General features: G+C 37.6%; 1 protein-coding gene across 1 annotated transcript in view; it reads left to right on the forward strand.

The window, feature by feature from the left end:
- Nucleotides 1-19567, forward strand: part of RUNX1T1 (RUNX1 partner transcriptional co-repressor 1) — a 127789-nt gene that overhangs the window by 82512 nt on the left and 25710 nt on the right. Inside the window, 3 exon segments of the mRNA XM_036830511.1 lie at nt 267-448; nt 14887-15137; nt 19433-19518. Coding sequence (XP_036686406.1) covers nt 267-448; nt 14887-15137; nt 19433-19518 — 519 coding nt within the window.

The following is a 19567-nucleotide window of genomic DNA, read 5'->3' on the forward strand; positions in this document are numbered from 1 at the left end:
TAAGTAAGAGCCACTCCCAGTGTTATTAATGGGGCTGAAGGTAGGAGGGGTGAGACCTCCCTCAGCCATCTCACCCAACCCAGGCCCAGAGGGAGGCTAACACTGTAGCCAGTCCTGAGAGTTGTGCCTGAGAATTGCATGCATTCAGTGGCGTTGTGTTTAGCCAAGTTGTGGGGTCCGGTCCGCCAGTGTTTGAAAAGTGGGTTAGGTCCACTGGGTAAAAGGAGCCTTTGGGCTATCCTCTCATTCCTGTCATGCCCCTGCAGGCCAACTTGCCTCTTCTGCAGCGTGAGCTCCTCCACTGCGCAAGGCTGGCCAAACAAAACCCTGCCCAGTACCTCGCCCAGCATGAACAGCTGCTTCTGGATGCCAGCACCACCTCACCTGTTGACTCCTCAGAGCTGCTTCTCGATGTGAACGAAAACGGGAAGAGGCGAACTCCAGACAGGTGAGAGGGAGGAGGACCCCAGACCTGCAGTATGAGGACATGTTTCATGTCATGTTTAAACTGCTGACCGACACCTCTTGCAAAATAATAATAAGCTAGAGTGGCCATCTAGGGAATCTTGCTCTGGCCTGGGGTGTTACAGAGTGATGAGTCTCTGGCCTGTGTCATTTAGCTTTTTGTGCAGGTTAATCTTTGCTACTTGTAATTTTTTTTTTTTTAAGTTTAATTGACCTACAACACTATGATATTTCCAGATGTACAATCTAGTGACTTGATTTTTCTATACATTACAAATGGTCACCACCACTGCTTGCAATATTAAAGGAAAAGGTAAAGATGAATGATATTCAAATATGCCAAGTGCCACTGATGGTTATTAGACACACAGTCAATACAGGCATACCTTGTTTTATTGCACTTTATTGTGCTTCACAGATACTGCTTTTCTTTCTTTCTTTCTTTTTTCTTTTTTTTTTAAAAACAAATCGAAGGTTTGTGGCACTCTGCATGGAATTACTCTATTGGCACCATTTTTCCAGTAGCAGTTGCTCATTTTGTGTCTCTGTGCAATTCTGTGAGAATTTGGTAATTCTCACAATATTTCAGACTTCTTCATTATTATATTTGTTATGGTAATCTGTGGTCAGTGATCTTTAATGTTAACCATTGTAATTGTTTTGGCATTTTTTACAAATAAAGTATTTTTTAAATTAAGGTATATACTTTTTTTTTAAGACATAGTGCTACTGCACAGTTAAGAGACTACAGTATAGTGTAAACATAACTTTTATATGCACAGGGAAACCAAAAAAAATTGTGTGACTGGCTTTATTGTGATATTTGCTTTACTATGGTGGTCTGCAACTGAACATACATTATCTCCAAGGGTATCCCTGTATTAAAATTATCATTTACTATGTAATTCATCCCAACCACATATTTTACCCTTCAGTGTTAGGAAACTTGTTATTCTAAGTTTTCTCAAAACATGGTGGTTTTGAAATCTGGCCTAAGCACAATGCAGTAGCTATTTAATTTGGGTTTTATATGAACTAAGAGAAAACTTCTGGGAAGCTAGATGGACTGAGTGAAGATAAGAGTTAAGTAATAGAACTTATAGATGACATTTTTGCTGAAAAATTTTATCAGTCAATATTCATTCTATCAGGTACTCTGCTCTAATAACTGAGAATTCTAAGAAATGTAAAATAAAACCCCTTCTCCATTAAACCTTACGAATTAGTTGTTGAATAAGGCATACACATGAAACTTCCAATGTACCTTACTAAAATAATTTTCCTGAATACCTCAGCCTCATATATAAATATTTTCTAATACAGGAATATAAAGCCTTATCAGCATCTTGCATAGTATTTGTAAAATATGGAGAATCTTAAAATGAAACTATATTCAGAAACTTATTTGTTATATGCTTTGTTTCCTTTTTCTACTTATCCATTCACTCTTTATGCATTTTATCAGGGAAGCATAGACCAGCCTTTGAGAGGTTAACACCCTGGCACAGATTCCTAGGAGCTTATGATCCTTGGAGCTGCTCAGAGACATCTATCTGTGACCAACTTAGCTACCCTTAAGTGTATAGTTGCTTTGCAAATCAGAATGTTATTAAAAGCCAGCCAGTTTACATACAGTTATTATATAATCCTCTGTTAAGTAGTTTTTATGCTACGATCTCTGGAATTTTTCTCCTCTTGACATAGGATCTCTTAATAGTTTAAAATGCTTAAAGCAAAAGATTAAATGTTAGTTTACTTCTGACGTACTGTAGACCCACCTCCATACATGACCTACCAACAGTGCTACTTTCTTATTTTCGCAAGTTGTATTTCCATAGTCATATTTAAGCATTTAGTACTTTAGCTTTTAAAGGCAGCTGATTAATCCAGGTGTCTGAGTGGTGTGTCTACATGATACTAAAAACCAAGAAGCAGCCCAAAGATAGATGATTCACATGTGTATTCCTGTCTGATCCTAACCATTTACCCTGCAGGGAATCAGTACTATGTGCTGGTATTGAGATGTTTCAGCTGCATTTTTCCAAGATAGTGTGGTAAAGGAAATTAAGGAGAGACTAGATGGAAAATTGGGAAGAAGAACATTTATTTGGGTGGAGGAGAGGATAACAGGGAAAGGTTTAGATAGCTGTGATAAATGTAAAGGTAATCCTATAGGCAAAATTGGAAATGGACACAATCTATTCTAGAAACTCTAACTGCTAAATAACCATAACAGGCAGAATGAAAACTTGCTTTATCCACTTCTCTATATTCCCAGCACTTTTCTCCACTGGTTCTTTCCCAGTGTTTTATATGTGAATATACTGTGACTTTAGACCTCCCTTGAACAGTGCTGAGGTAAGCCCTTGGCAATGTGCTAACATTGATATGGAAACTTCATATAAATTCCACAGAAAATCAGCATTTTTGTTTTGATGATCTGTAGCTGTGTGTGCATGCATGTTTGCATTCAGTCAGGTAGAACTTTCTTAAAAGAGCCTTCAGTGTTTTTCTCCCTCTGGTTATCCATAGAAAGTTGCTGGAGTCAGAATTCACACAGTTGCTCTTTGGGTGGAACATTCTTTTTCAAGTGGAACCCTGAAGTGTGCGTTATAGTGGAAAGATGGCAAATGGATTTCCTTAGAGTTAGAAGGAAGGGTAATGAGACTATGTTGTGTAAATACATTTGTATCTTGTGGGAATTTGATCAGAGCCAAGAAAATATGGGCCTCTACAGTATTTCTTTGCATATATTTTCTGCATCTTGTTTGCATGTGCATTTTCCTCTTCTCTGGTTATTTATCTGTATATCCAGATCTACTATATGAAATTTTATAGAGTATGGAGCTGTTTGACAGCAGAGCTTTTTTTTTGTTTTACTGAATGTTTTGTTGGTGCATATGGTCTGACATGGATGAGCAGCCACGGTGAGATTTTGGAGTCTATTAAACTGGCTCATTAAAAAGATCAATCTGTTTCTGTAATAACACTGGGAACCATCAGTCAGTAAAAGAGGGAAAAACTGACACCTGAGGAGAAAACACATTTTGATAATTTGTTCATGACATGTCACGAACAAAAGCGCGCTCTGTATTTTGTTTACAACTTTGGGGCTTAAATTCTGTGATGATTGCTGATTTAATCTACTAAACAGTCCTCACGTATTTCAGGGATGGGTTTTGGCAAATGTAACTTCTTATCCTTAAATGTGATTGTCACTGGTTATATTTTTTCTTTTTTTAAGCATTACTTTTATTTACAGAGAAATGAATACTCTGGGGAAGTCTATGGATTTTTTTTTTTTTTTCCTGTATGGAACAGTAAAATTTATTCTACTTCTTTTAAAAAATAGCTCTAGGGTGAGTCCCTGAACAACTATACTAGATTTGTAGGTCTGTGGTAGAATAACTTAGAACCCAAATTAGACAATTTTCATTTAAAAATCGTGCTATTTTTTTCCTAAAATGTTAGAGAAAGTTAATAGAAAGTTCTGATTTCTATTCTTTGTTCATATGTAAAAGTTTACTGTTTATCTTGCCATTTTGTGATGGGAAAAGCTGAGGAAGGGAATACAGACCTTTTTTGGAGCTGATTAAATGAAGAGACCACTTTCAAACAGAGACTAGAAGTTGAGTCCTCTTTAAAACTGCTCACCATGATGGTCATGAAAACACAGTTTCAAATGGAGTGAGGAGGGAAAGAGCAGTTAGACAAAGGCTGCATTTTTTTGAGACTACAAAATAGTTAAAAATGACTACGTTTAAAAGGATACATTTTTTTTTGGTTAATTATCATTTGATGTCTTTTCTCACAGCTTTGATGCTGCAGCTTTTGTTATATTTGTCTTTAACATTGTGCTCTCACCTGTCATGCTGATTTTCTGACTCAGAATCTTTCTGGCTTAAATTGAATGATCATTGGTTTTGTATGGGTAACACTGTCTCCACTGCCTTCCTCCCCGTTTCAAGTGATTTATGTTAAATATTAATCCCCATCATCTATCTATCTCTATATCTATATATTTATATATAATCATTTTAATGTAATTATGCTTTAAATTACTCTCAGTTTAACACGTCTTGGTTTTTATTATGAAGGCCAGATGGTTGCATTAATATGTATTTCCTCCACCCCCAATTATTAAACATTATTTTCTAAAAAGATTTTCTTGAGCTTTAGAAGTATGTAATTTGTTAGCTGGGAGCAATCTTATAGATTTACGAGGCCAATCCTTTATCTTGAGAAAACTAAGGCCGAAAGAACTTGCTTAAAGTTACAGAGCTTCTTAGTGGAGAAATTTACCTACCTGAAATCTTCCAGTTGCACAAAATATGATTTAATGTGCAGAATGTAAACAAGGAAAGCTTAACTAAGAATTGTGTCTTTTTCCCTCCTTACTTTCCCTCATTTATTTTTTCTCTGTAATTGCTCGCATGGGCAAATGCAACAGTATAATATTCTGAGGTTTTATAAATTTTTATAATGATAGAGGATTCACAGTAAGCCAGATTTCCTGGCTTAATGAGTAAACTAGAAAACACTGAATGTTGGAGGGTCATAAGGCAGTCATTTTGAAACCGTGTTGGTTGAATGTATAAGATTTGTCAGCAAAGAACACACCAGCTGAACCTATTAAATCCATTTTTCCTTTTCTGCAAAATGAATGAGATTTCAATATTTTTGTCTTTCTAAAGAGAAAAGATAGGTGCACTTTATAAGGAATTGTAGGGACTTCCCTGGCGGTCCAGTGGTTAAGACTCAGCACTTCCAATGCAAGGCGCATGGGTTCAATCCCCGATCGGGGAACTACAATCCCACATGTCACGCGGCACAGCCAAAAAAAAAAGAAAAGAAAAATTATAAGGAATTGTAGAATTAATTGACTATGCAAAAAAGAATTAAATTTTTATTATCTGCCGCATTCAGTTTTCTGTGAAAAAATATTAAGGGATTTATATTATATTCACACATTCTTGTTTTGTGTTGCATTTTTTAATGCATTCATCAGTTTCAAGAAGAGAGTAATCATCCCTGTAGAAATGATTTTTTCTTTTTTTTGTATTAGTCATATCAATTGTGGAGGCTTCTAGTGAAATTGCATTAAGTTGCATTTACATGATGAGAAAGATTGTGTGGCTGTAGAGAACATTTTGGTCTCCACACTCCAGCCTCAGCATAAACTTGCTACTTATTTTTGCTGCTCTCCTAGGGTCTGGCTCTGCTGAACATTGTTCATGCCTTAGTCTATATTCTGACTGATGGTTTCTGTTCTTTGCACTAGTTCTTATATATAATAATTCTATTCATACTTTGCAGGCTAACTCAAGACAGGTTCTACTATTTGAATGAAGGCTTCCCAATCATGAATATTATAATAATGGTTACTATTTACTGAGCACTTAAGATGTGCCAGGCCCATGCTAAATAATTTACATATGAACACACAGCACTTATTTCCTGACAGTCCTATTGCTTAGGTTCATGCTGGCTGGATAATATGTCTGAGGTCACATGGCTTGTAAGAGGCACTGATGGGATTCTAAACCCTAGGTTCTCTGACTTGAATGCCCACACTCTTTTAACTATGTTTGTAATACCCCAGCCTCTCAACGCCTCAACTTGAAACATAAGTGCTTTGGTTAAGTTGTTGAATGCCAAATATGTGTTAGGCTCTTTATGTAGAGTCTCTCATATAGTCCTCTCAGTAGCTCTGAAATAATTGCCCCTATTCTGTGACTCATAGAGATTAAGCCTCCTCAGTTCATATGGCCAGCAAATAGCAGAGCCAAAATTTGAAGCCAGCTCCATAGCCCCTGCTCTTTCAAATGTAGTGATCTTTTCGCCTTCTGATCTCCCATACCACTTTTGTACTCTTTTTATGGTACCTACTGAGTTCAGGTCCTGCGTAACAGTATAGAAGTCTTGTACCACTAACTAAACTGTGTTTATGGTAAAAAATTTCTTGCTAGCACGCTTCCAAAAAGCATTTAAGTTTACTACTAAACCATAATCTTAGGAGGGTGTTGGGGATCATGTCTTGCTTACTTTTGTATGTCCAGTAAAGCTCAGGATAGTGCATGTTACACATACCGGCTATCTAAAACAAAACAAAGCAAAACACCACAAACACAAAACAACAACAACAAAACACTAGTTGAACAAATAAATAATCAAAATTAAACTTAATACAGTCGTTTTTAGCAGTATAGCAAATGGCCCTCTCCCCTAAGAGTTTTTTTGCTTTCTTGTTTACTTTCTTTCTATCATTTTAAAAGATGTGTCTCTGAAACACCTACAGCCATGAAAACAGCCAGGAACAAAGTGCCATGATTGATTCACTAACAAGAAAAAATTAGAGGGCTCCAGTTGAAATGTGTAGATGACAGATTAGAATAAGAAAGCGTAGTTCCACAGGCTAGAAAGCCCAGAGATAAACCCACACACATGTGGTCACCTTATCTTTGACATAGGAGGCAAGAATATACAATGGAGAAAAGACAGCCTCTTCAATAAGTGGTGCTGGGGAAACTGGACAGCTACATGTAAAAGAATGAAATTAGAACGCTTCCTAACACCATACACAAAAATAAACTCAAAATGAATTAAAGACCTAAGTGTAAGGCCAGACACTAAAACTCTTAGAGGAAAACATAGGCAGAACACTCTGTGACATAAATCATAGCAAAATCCTTTTTGACCCACCTCCTAGAGTGGAAATAAAAACAAAAATAAACAAATGGGATGTAATGAAACTTAAAAGCTTTTGCACAGCAAAGGAAACCATAAACAAAATGAAAAGACAACCCTCAGAATACGAGAAGATATTTGCAAATGAAGCAACTGACAAAGGATTAATCTCCAAAATTTACAAGCAGCCCATGAGCTCAATATCCAAAAAACAAACAGTCCAAAAATGGGCCCAAAAATAGAACTACCGTATGACACAGCAATCCCACTACTGGGCATATACCCTGAGAAAACCATAATTCAAAAAGAGTCATGTACCACAATGTTCATTGCAGCTCTATTTACAATAGCCAGGACATGGAAGCAACCTAAGTGTCCATCATCGGATGAATGGATAAAGAAGATGTGGCACATATATACAGTAGAATATTACTCAGCCACAAAAAGAAATGAAATTGAGTTATTTGTAGTGAGGTGGATGGACCTAGAGTCTGTCATACAGAGTGAAGTATGTCAGACAGAGGAAAACAAATACTGTATGCTAACACATACATATGGAATCTAAAAAAAAAAAAATGGTTATGAAGAACCTAGGGGCAGGACAGGAATAAAGACGCAGATGTAGAGAATGGACTTGAGGACACAGAGAGGGGGAAGGGTAAGCTGGGACGAAGTGAGAGAGTGGCATGGACTTATATATATTACCAAATGTAAAATAGATAGTGGGAAGCAGCCACATAGCATAGAGGGATCAGCTCGGTGCTTTGTGACCACCTAGAGGGGTGGGATAGGGAGGTTGGGAGGGAGACGCAAGAGGGAGGCGATATGGGGATATATGTATACATAAAGCTGATTCACTTTGTTATAAAGCAGAAACTAACACACCATTGTAAAGCAATTATACTCCAATAAAGATGTTAAAAAATAAATAAAAATAAAAAAGTAAAAAACAAACAAAAAACAAAAATGGGCCCAAGGCCTAAATAGACATTTCTCCAAAGAAGACATACAGATGGCCAACAAACGCATGAAAATATGCTCAACATCACTAATCATTAGAGAAATGCAAATCAAAACCACAGTGAGGTATCACCTCATACCAGTCAGAATGGCCATCATCAAAAAATCTACAAAAAATAAATACTGGAGAGGGTGTGGAAAAAAGGGAACCCTCCTGCACTGTTGGTGGGAATGTAAATTGATACAGCCACTATGAAGAACAGTATGGAGGTTCCTTAAAAAACCAGGAATAGAATTACCATATGACCCAGCAGTCCCACTACTGGGCATATACCCTGAGAAAACCATAATTCAAAAAGATACATGTACCGCAATGTTTATTGCAGCACTATTTACGATAACGAGGACATGGAAGCAACCTAAATGTCCATCAACAGGTGAATGGATAAAGAAGATGTGGCACATATATACTGGAATATTACTCAGACATAAAGAGGAACAAAATTGAGTTATTTGTAGTGAGGTGGGTGGACCTAGAGTCTGTCATACAGAGTGAAGTAAGTCAGAAAGAGAAAAACAAATACCGTATGCTAACGCATATATATGGAATCTAGAAAAATGGTACTGATGAACTTAGTGGCAGGGCAGGAATAAATACGCAGATGTTGAGAATGGACTTGAGAACGAGGGGAAGAAGAGGCTGGTATGTAGTAAGAGAGTAACATTGACATACGTACACTACCAAATGTAAGGTAGATAGCTAGTGGGAAGCTGCTGCATAGCACAGGGAGATCAGCTCGGTGCTTTGTGACAACCTAGAGGGGTGGGCTAAGGACGGTGGGAGGGAGGCTCAAGAGGGAGGGGATATGGGGATATATGTATGCATATAGCTGATTCACTTTGTTGTACAGCAGAAACTAACACAACATTGTAAAGCAATTATACTCCAATAAAGATGTATTAAAAGAAAAAACAAAAACGTGGTTCCAGACAGCAGGAGCAGTAGCAACTGAATACTTCAGCAGTGGTCAGAAATTAGTGAAGACAAGGGGACAGTCGCTCCCAGGCAGTCTGACTGTTCAGCAGATGGAGAGCTCCAGGGACATGTGCCTCAAGGTTTCCACCTTCTCCTTGGGGAAGCGAAGGCTCTGGGAACCCACAAATTGTAATCCTGAAGGGTCCAGGTATCTTGTTTTTGTCTGGAGGGGCCAACATCTACCTGCATCTATCTTATTTACTCCAGAAGGTGTTAGTCCGCTGCTCAGGAAGTTATCTCCTAGGTTGTGGTTCAGCAATAGAGAGATGGAAGGCACTTCTTTCCATGTGGCCCAGTAGTGTTGGTCCTGTGTCACTCAGTGCTTTGTTTTTCATCATCTAAACATCCCACTTCCTGCAGAGTGATATTTCTGCAAACATAGAAATCCCCGCAGGTTGTCCATGAAGAATCAGGTTTGATTTTCTTTTTAAGGAAGCAGGGGAATTTGTGATGTATTTTGTTTCAGATATATTATTCAATACCAATATAGGGTGTTATATAAAATTCTTATCTAAACTCACCTATTTCCTAAAAATTCCTGAAGAGACCTTTGACTGAGTTGTGTTTTGAAAATATGATGCCCTAAATGACCACTCCCCTGCCCTTTAATTCAGTGTCTAGTCTTTCTGTGGAAGCCTTAACAAACTGCATGTGTTAGAAAAAGGAAGGAAGCTTTGTTTAAGGTTAAGTTATTAATGTCTTTGGGCTTTACTTTAACAGAACTGTCACCTCCTGAGATTTAAATGTATGCTTCTTTCTAAAATACAAAAGTAAAGAATTGTTTTTTTTTTTTAAAGACTCAGCCCTGGTTCTGGCTGAGATGCCTGCAGAGTAAGACGAGGGCATGATAAGGCCAAAATAATGTGTCCTGGGGTAGGGCAGAAGGACCTATGCCAGAGAAGCTTATGAGACCAGCAGCAGGACTTTTTTTTGGAGAAGAAAGTTATAGAGTGACTTTCAAGTTTCTATTTTGGTGGCTAAGTAGAAGGTGGCATAATTGACTGCTGCAGGAAGTACCAGAGAAAGACAAGGTCAGTTTAGACATGTGCTGTTTGAAATACATGTGGTCAGTTGGAGAAGTCAACCTAAGGCATGTATTTATTTGTAACAGGACTAATATCAGAATTTTTAAGTTTCTTCCTTGCCATTCTCAGGTTTATTATGCTGTACCAATTTGCTTTTCCCTAGAACAATCTTTTAGTGCTGTTTTCCCCACTTAAAAAACATTTTAATCTAGAAAAAAACTTATGTCTGTTCCTGTCATGTAAGAAATTGATTGGTCCTTTTATTCTAGTTATTGCCACGATCTTAATAATTTCTTTCTTCATTCTTCCCCATTTTCATGTTACTAAGGAATTGTCAGTGCATACTAGCCTATTATGACATTTAAAATATTTTATATAAAGGAAAGTTTTTTAAAAAGTTTGGTTTCTTTCTCAAATAAGTCAGTTTACAGCCTCTGTTTTGAGGAGCTGAGAGAGAACAGCCTGAAGTGGGGTAAGCTGTAAATTAGGTTGTCTCTTAAGTGTTTTTTTTTTTTTAAACATGTATTGTTTCCTATTAGTTTCATTTTACTGGGCAGGAAACTGAAGCCAGGTTATCTCAGGGTCACACAGCTGAGTCCTGAGCAGTCTTCTACTCTTAGGACATCAGACCCTGAGAGAGAAGTGATTGGGATCTAATTGTTGAAGTAGTTAGGTTATATTCAGGAAAATTTCTCCTGGAAGGGAGATAGAATATAAAAAACAAACCAAAAAATGCTTTCTAGAAACCCATGAGACATGACAGACTTCCCACTAGAATTTGAGTTATTTTGAGAGTATGCTGGTATGGGACAATGAAAAGTATTTGTTAGTTTTGCCTAATACATTTTGAGAAGGTAAGAAACATTCAAATTTGGAATTTGCCCCCAGGCAAATGAGGTTTTAGATAGTTTTAGACATTTCTAAGAAGCAGACAAACAAATAGCAATTAAGTTGTTTTGGTTAGCTTTCTGGACATACATCCTTTGAATAGGGTTGGCTTTATAGGTAGACATGAGTCATTGGAGGAAGCACAGGGAGATGTCTCATAACTATTTCTGTGGGCTGTTTGAATGCTTTGCTGCTAAAATATACCTACCTCTGTGAGGTGATGAGCTTTATTGTTTCAATAGCTGCAAGAGTGCTAAGACCCAGAATAGGGACTGTCACTGCAAGGACGTGATAGAAATGACAGGACAGACTCAGGAGCTAGCCCTGCTTCTTAGGACATTACTGTCCTTGCTTTAGGAGGGAAAAAAGCTTCAGTACAGGCTCATTGAAGTAATAGCACTGATCAGAGGGTTGATCTGACAGCAAAGATAAATAACGTATCTAACTACTTTGAAAATAGGAAGAATTCTTCCAGTGTTGAATGTTCTTGTTATCTTTGAACAAGGAGACACAAAATCAGTAAGTTGAGTTGGTTTGACACAATTGGATCAAAGATGTTTTGATATTTAGAAATGTTTTGATGTTTATATATCTAGGCTGCTATAAGGTATTTAGAGAATATTTTCTATTTTTGCACAAAAAATCAGCTGTAAATAGTACGTTGTTCAAAGCAAAGAACAGAGAAGTTCTCTGTTGGTTCAGGTGGTTGACTTAGACAAAATTTGGCCAGTGGACCATTAGATTTGTGTGTTTCGATCTACATAACCATGACCTTTTATTTATTTATTTACTTATTTAAATTGAGGCGTAGTTGATGTACAATATTATGGAATTTTCAGGTGTACAACATAGTGATTTATAATTTTTAAAGGTTATATTCCACTTATAATTATTATAAAATATTGGCTATATTCCCTGTGCTGTACAAATGACATTTAGAAATAAATATAGAATAACTGAATTGCAGAGTTTTCAAAGTAGAAGGGACCTCAGAAATTATCCTAGTCCAGTGGTTTTCAAACTTGATTTTAGCAGCTTTTTCCTTCAAAAATGAAACCTTAGGTGGAACCTCAACTTTTAAAATAGATAAGAATGATAAGTGGGTTCCTCTGGCCCTTTAAATCTTGATTGTTTGGGGTAAAAGCTCTTTATTGCCCGCAGAATCCCTAAGCACCTCAAGTGGCACAGTTTGAAAACCACTGATCTAGTCCAACCCTTTCATTTTACAGATGAGCAAACTGAGGTCCAGAGAGGTTAAGTGACTTGTCCAAGGTCACACAGCTAGTCGTGGAAGAGCCAGGACTAAATCTCAGGTCTCTTGATTCCCAGTCCAGTGCTCTTTCCACTACACCACACTGCCAGTAAGGTAGGTGCTGTGTTGACATTATATTCATAGCTACTAATAGTCTTCAGTATTTTCCAACTGATTTATGCTGGAAATGTTTATGCATTGAATGTTGAAGTGTATTATTCAGAAATGTGTAGGATATGGAAATACAGATTAGAATCACATAAATATCCTCTTAGAAGATATATCTATCTAGAATGTTTCCATTCACTTTTAAAAATTATTTTGAAGCAGTGCATTGTAATGTTTGAGACATTTTAGTCTGGTCAGTGATCAATATGTATGGAGTCAGAATATTTTACTGTAGACACTTTGACAGGAGCAGCATTGAGACTTCTGTTTGACACTCCCATGGGGACCATGCCCTGCTGGCATTTCCAGTGTTGGACAGTCTCCTGGCTCCAGAACATCTTTCGCCAGCATGTATTGGGCATGTATTCATTTCCCATTGAACTCTGCAGTTTCCCTCAGTTCTTAGTGTGCCTGTACCTTCTATCTCTAACTCCCCTGTCCTTTATAATCTGATGTGTGCAAATTGTCACTGGGGCTCTACCCTAAAGGGACATAAAGGGCAATTCATTGTAGAATCCTCTAGCCCCTAATGATCTCTGTTGTCAAGTCAGTTTCCATTCAAATCCCTCCAGTTTTATCAGACAAAGACTATCCCTGGGCACTAGGAAAGTGGAAAAAGTGTCTAAAGTATCTAAACCTAACCAACCTAAAATCAAAAAAAGGTGTGCAGATGGAAATTCCCTGGCAGTCCAGTGGGTAGGCATTGCCATGGCCTGTGTTCAGTCCCTGGTCGGGGAACTAAGATCCCACAAGCCGCACGGCAAAGCCAAAAAAAAAAAAAGGGCACGCAGAAATCTGTAGCTACTGTGATTTGGTAGATTCTTATGGGGAAATTTCCCAGGGAAAATAGATGCTGCCACTGGTCTAAGGATAGAGAGCTGGTCTTGTGAGGAGAGCCAGCTACTAGGTAAAAAATTAGTTTGGGAGCTGTGCTTGCAGTCAAAGTGGAGGTGATGCATTCCTATCTTACAGACTATATTGAGTTCATCTCTTAGAGATACATTCAGTCTGAAAATACTTCTTTAACCCTACTTCTGTTTGAGAATCTAGGAGCAGTTATCAGGTCTCATTTATAGAATGTGTTCCTTCTGAAAGACAAGTACAGTTTTGTGTATCACATGATGAAATGCAGTCAGGGTGTGCCTTCCCTGCCCTAAGATCTCATGACTTCACACAGGTCAGTTGTGCTCTCCGGGCATGTGTTTCCTCAACTTTAAAAGATAGGGGTTTGCCCCGATCTTTCTTCTAATCCCAGCTAGCTCTGTATGACTGCTGATTGATTATCTTGGTAGCCCAAGGTAATGTCAGTCCCAGACATACATTGTTTTATTGCATTAATTCAGTTAATTCAGTTTGATCAGTGCTTTCTAATAGAACTTTCTGACATCATGGAAATGATCTGTATCTGTGCTGTCCAGTACCGTAGCCACTAGCCACAGGTGGCAATTACACTTGCAGTGTGGCTATTGCTACTGAAGAACTGGATTTTAAACTTTATTTAATGTTAATTCACTTTTTTTAAATAAATTTATTTATTTATTCATTTATTTAATTTTTGGCTGCATTGGGTCTTCGTTGCTGTGTGCGGGCTTTCTCTAGTTGAGGCGAGCAGGGGCTACTCTTCGTTGCGGTGCACGGGCTTCTCATTGCGGTGGCTTCTCTTGTTGCAGAGCACAGGCTCTAGGCGCGCGGGCTTCAGTAGTTGTGGTACGCGGGCTCAGTAGTTGTGGCTCGCGGGCTCTAGAGCACAGGCTCAGTAGCTGTGGCGCACAGGCTTAGTTGCTCCGCGGCATGTGGGATCTTCCTGGACCAGGGCTCGAACCCGTGTCCCCTGCATTGGCAGGCGGATACTTAACCACTGCGCCACCAGGGAAGCCCTGTTAATTCACTTTTAATTTAAGCAGCCACATGTGGCTACTGTATTGAACAACACAGCTCATAGATGTCCTCTGACACGGAAGTCAGACACAGCTTGGATCAGTGCAATAGGTATACCTGAAGAATTCACCAAAAGAGTGATGCTGTTGTACCTTGATGAATCTTCACCAAATACAGTTGATCCAAGGGTAATTTGTTAGAAATCAGGTGTTCACTTTTGAATGAAAATGTTATGTGCAGAGTGGAGATCTTGCTTCCTCTTATTTGTGACCGAACCACGTGAGCTTCAACTGAAAGATGTTTGCTAATTTGATGAGAAGTGGAACATTTTCTCCTGTGCAGTCATGTGATCATTTAGGCCTCAGCATGGGTTTTAGTGAATTCCCACAGGTCTAGGAAGCTGAGTTTAGAAAGTTTCTGGCCAGTAAAAGAATATTCTGTTTATATTACAAGTTCAAATGTGAGTGTCCGAACTATGCTGGTTTCTGAGTACATTATGAAACAAACTCTTTTTCTTCCTCCCTCAGAACCAAAGAAAATGGCTTTGACAGAGAGCCTTTGCACTCAGAACATCCAAGCAAGCGACCATGCACTATTAGCCCAGGCCAGCGGTACAGTCCAAATAATGGCTTATCCTACCAGCCCAATGGCCTGCCTCACCCCACCCCTCCTCCACCTCAGCATTACCGTTTGGATGATATGGCCATTGCCCACCACTACAGGGACTCCTATCGACACCCCAGCCACAGGGACCTCAGGGACAGAAACAGACCTATGGGTAAGACTGAAGGATCTCTTCACTTCTTATGGGACTGTATGCTTCAAGACTTGCATCATTACTTCTCAGCTAAACTTGAGGCTTGATATCTGTGATGGGGTAAAAATTCCCTTTCTTTCTATAGTGTCTCCTTTATGAGAAAACTTTGTTGGTATTACTGTGTCCTTTAACAGCTGTTTTTTCTCTCTCTTAATTACTTACGTTCTTTGTGACAGCAGGGTATTATTTTGCGGGGGGGCATCTAAATACAACCTCCTCAACTGTATTAACATATGCAAAACAAGTGTTTAATTTTTTTTTTTAATATGAGGGATTTCATATGTAGTTACTCTGCCACAAGTATTTTTAAAAAATCAGTTTCTTTCATTGTATCTTTTATTTGAGATAGTCTCAAAGTTCATTTTGAGTTTTCCAGTCTCTGTGATAGTCTGTATTTGAAAAATACAATATGGTATTATGTCGGTGGTTTAAGTCAACAGATGTTCTTTGAGGAATGATTTAGTACTTTTTTTTGTTTTCCAACTTCGAAGTGCCAGTGATTCAATTTAGTGTTGACAATTTAGTGTCAAAGATCAGAATACCAAAGAAGGAATGAGTTTGGGTAAATACATGTTCTGTTTGCCTGTGTTCATTCCTTCTTTGCATAAAACTGTTGGAAGTGAAGCATTTAGGAGACATTGTCTTCTAAAGAACAGGTGCTCACCATGAAAAATAAGAAGGAAGACAAATAGGTAAGTTTTGATACATGATCAGTGTTTGAGGTGATAGCATTAGAGCACTGTTCCTGTTCCTGGGGCTTCTTGAATTCTTGATTTTTGGCGAGTCAACCTAGTGATAAACTGAGAGCAATAGTCAGCCCTCTCTCTTGTCTTTTTCTGTCCCCTGAATCCATGCTGTCCAGCAGCAGGACCGCCTTTACCTCTTAGCTAGTTGCTGACAAACTTCCCTGACATGGGACGGTTTGGTGGGCAAGATACTGGAAGCGGCACAGGACGAAGTCCAAGGAGAAAAGCAGAACACAGAGCTGAGGGCACAGAACTTGGGAAGCACGGCCAGTTCCCTGCCTGAGTAGTAGGACAACGGTTTTTTTAGCCACAGGCAGAGAACGTGTGGTGAGCAGAGGTTTATGTTAGACTTCTAACTAGGTTAGTAGGACATAGGGGCTTCCATATGTAGGGTCTTTTGCTTGAAAACACAACCCTCCAAATGTTTAGAAAGCAGAAAGGGAGAGTCAGGGTGAGGGGAGGGGCGATGGAGGCCCTGGATGTGAGATAGTAAAATAGTAGTTTCACTTCCCCACAACATCATTTCTACATTTATATAGTGTGTCAAATGGCTAAGCATATAATTTGTGCTTTCTTAATAACCAGTCTGTCTAATGTTCTCTCAGGTACCATTTCGAAGAGCTCTCAAAAATGGTTATGTTATTTCTCAGTCTGGATTGATATTTTGACCCTGAAAGCAAATGCAATAACAGCTCCCTTCAAAGCAAAAGCCTTGCCATTTATTTATGACTAATGCCCTCAAACCATGATTGCTTGTTTTCAAATAGAAGTGGAGTCACCAGGTCATTGTAAGACCAATTCAAGATACCCCACTTTGTAAGTGCTAGGAAATGGCCTATTTCTCAGGCAGCAGATTCTATTTTATGAAATATTAGTTCCAGTACACTACAGAGTAATCAACAAGGAACTAATTATGCTTATATTCAATGATTATGTTTTCATCTAGTAATATAAAATATTCCTTTATGGGTTATATCTGTACCCACTGGTTTTATGTGATTTTTTTTTATCAGACCATGTTCCTTACCTTTTAATTATATTAGCTTATAAAACTAATAGTGCTAATCTTTGTAAATATACGCAACTACTTAACCGTCCCTGAAGTCTGGCATAGCTTAGTATGTGTTAAAGTAAAGTAAAACCTTGACGTGTGAGTAACAAATCATGGTGTTACATCAGGCTGCCATTTTGAGAATATAAAAATTGTCATAAATGTATACTTAGTCTGGTACGATTTATAAATGTGTATATATGTAGAGACATATTTGCAGAGACGTGTACTCACTAGAATCTTTTAATGAAATAACTTTACAGGCAGCATTAGTTTATAACTAAACTTAGAGTTTCAGCCTAGTTAGGAATTGGGTAAGACTCAACATTAGTGTCAGATTGCCCACAAATGAAAATGTGTTTTAATGAGTCTGAACTGTTTTCCCCTAGTACATCCCTCTGGTATTATGGATATAAATAAAAATTGTGTGGTGATGAATATTTAAGTATCTGAAATAGAAAAATTAATAAATGTAAAAATTTGAGTTGTTTTATTTTTTCTTTTTAAAGATTTGGCTGTATCCAACAAATGACCTTCAGAGTTCAAAAGCAGCAAACATATGAGACCTGTATTTTTTCACCAAGTACTTGGGCTCAAACATGTTTCTAGTGTACTTATTTTTTTTCTGTTGTTGTTAAATGAGATGATGCTTAGCACTGTTCCACAAATGCTGTTATCCCATTAGCCACAGACATCCTATTGCTCATTAATATTATTCCCGGTGGTAGAGCTCATGTCACTATTGATTTAATCTGCTGAATTTTTGAAACTTTTAAGACCTCTGAAGTTCTTGGTCTTTATATAGGTCAATATAGTAAGAAGCCTCCATCATGAATCTTAACACTGCATTTATATCTTTATCACTCTCCAGTTGTTTTCTGTGATGACTCATTTCAATGGTAGTGCTTTTTCCCTAAAACACAGGCAAAAAATAAGTCAACAAAAATTACATATTTGCAAACATTTCAACTTGAAATTGTCACAACAGAGAAATAACTAAATATTACTCTTCTCCAGTGTCTTTTCTATTATGCAAATTATTAAAGCTTATTTGCAATTTTACTTTTTTACCAATAGGTGGCATTGACAATTTTAGCTTTAAAAATGTATTTCAGAATATATTCTAATTGGAGAGGAATGGTGCAGTGTTTTATATTTAGCTTTTAATTTAGTCTGAGAAAGCTGACATGTATGTGTCACTTCCATCAGCTATAAATTAAATTGTATTTCATGGTTGGCTGAAAAAAGTCATATGACTCATTATCTTTATTTCGCTAAATCAGCTAAAAGGGGATTTCTAACCACTCAGATTTCACAAAAAGTGGAATGCAGTGTCTCATAACTTTTATTGTCATTTAACTCCTACATAACTCCCTCAGAAAAAGAGCCTAGGTGTCTAGAAGCCTAAACCATGTCAAACTTAATTTGCTATTCAGAGTAACAGTGAGAACTGGCAACCAAAATAAATAGTTTTAATTGTTTAAAATGGAAAATCTTGCCATAGCCTGGTGCCTTTCCTTGATAGTAGAACATGAGGTGTTTTACACAGTTTGTCAGAAGAGCCACACGTTTCTAGGTATCTCTGATTAGACCCTTTCACCCTGTCCCTTTAGGAAGACACATTTATTTTTTTATTTTGATAAGCATCCTTGCTAATTGCTCATGTTCGTTACTATTGTTCTCACTTGGTAAGTGTTTCCTTATTACCTTTTCATGGTAGCATCTTAACTGTGATGCTAAAGAGCATTAATATTTATGCTGTGGACTACAAATTAGGATTTTTAGTTTCTTAGCTTGGATTTATGGTATTTGTCCAAAATTATATCTGGTATGTTGATTTTGTTTTCATAGAGGATATCCAATTTATTTTTATTTTTTACTTTTTGATAAATTGAATGAGTATATTTTGCTTTTATGTTATGCAAGCCCTCTCTTCATGGCGTAATTTTATCACGAAGGTGTATGTAATAAGATTGTGTTCATTTATACTATGCTGAAATGTGGAATAGTTTTACCATGCTTGTTTTAGAAAAGCATATCCCTATTCATGTAAAACAATTTATGCTGTCTTCGTTTTTAATGCAGGAAAGCCACACTTTGAAACCACTTAATGTATACTTGTGGTTTCTTGTATTTATTAAGATTCAGGATATATTTATATTTTCACTTAGGGAACATTATATGGATAACTGGCTCAGGGCTTGGTATCTCCTCATGTGTAAAAGAAATGGTTCTGACCAGATGACGTCTAAAATTCCTTCTAGTTTTCTAACATTTTATCATTCTATGAGAGACCCATGAGGTAATTCTGAATCTGAATATGACTCATGCCTCCGTTCAAAAATCAAATATATTTTCACATCGTTTAGTTTGCCCACATAGTCTTTGCTAAGTGCCTATGCGCATATGGATTATGTCCTTAATGTTTTAGGGTGATTCAACCTTCTTTATATTTATAGGGTTGCATGGCACACGTCAAGAAGAAATGATTGATCACAGACTGACAGACAGAGAATGGGCAGAGGAATGGAAACATCTTGACCATGTAAGATGTTGGTAATCATTTCAAAAAATGTTTTGAAAACGACTGGAGT

This window comes from Balaenoptera musculus, chromosome 17, assembly GCF_009873245.2.
Source record: "Balaenoptera musculus isolate JJ_BM4_2016_0621 chromosome 17, mBalMus1.pri.v3, whole genome shotgun sequence".
Classification (NCBI taxonomy): domain Eukaryota; kingdom Metazoa; phylum Chordata; class Mammalia; order Artiodactyla; family Balaenopteridae; genus Balaenoptera; species Balaenoptera musculus.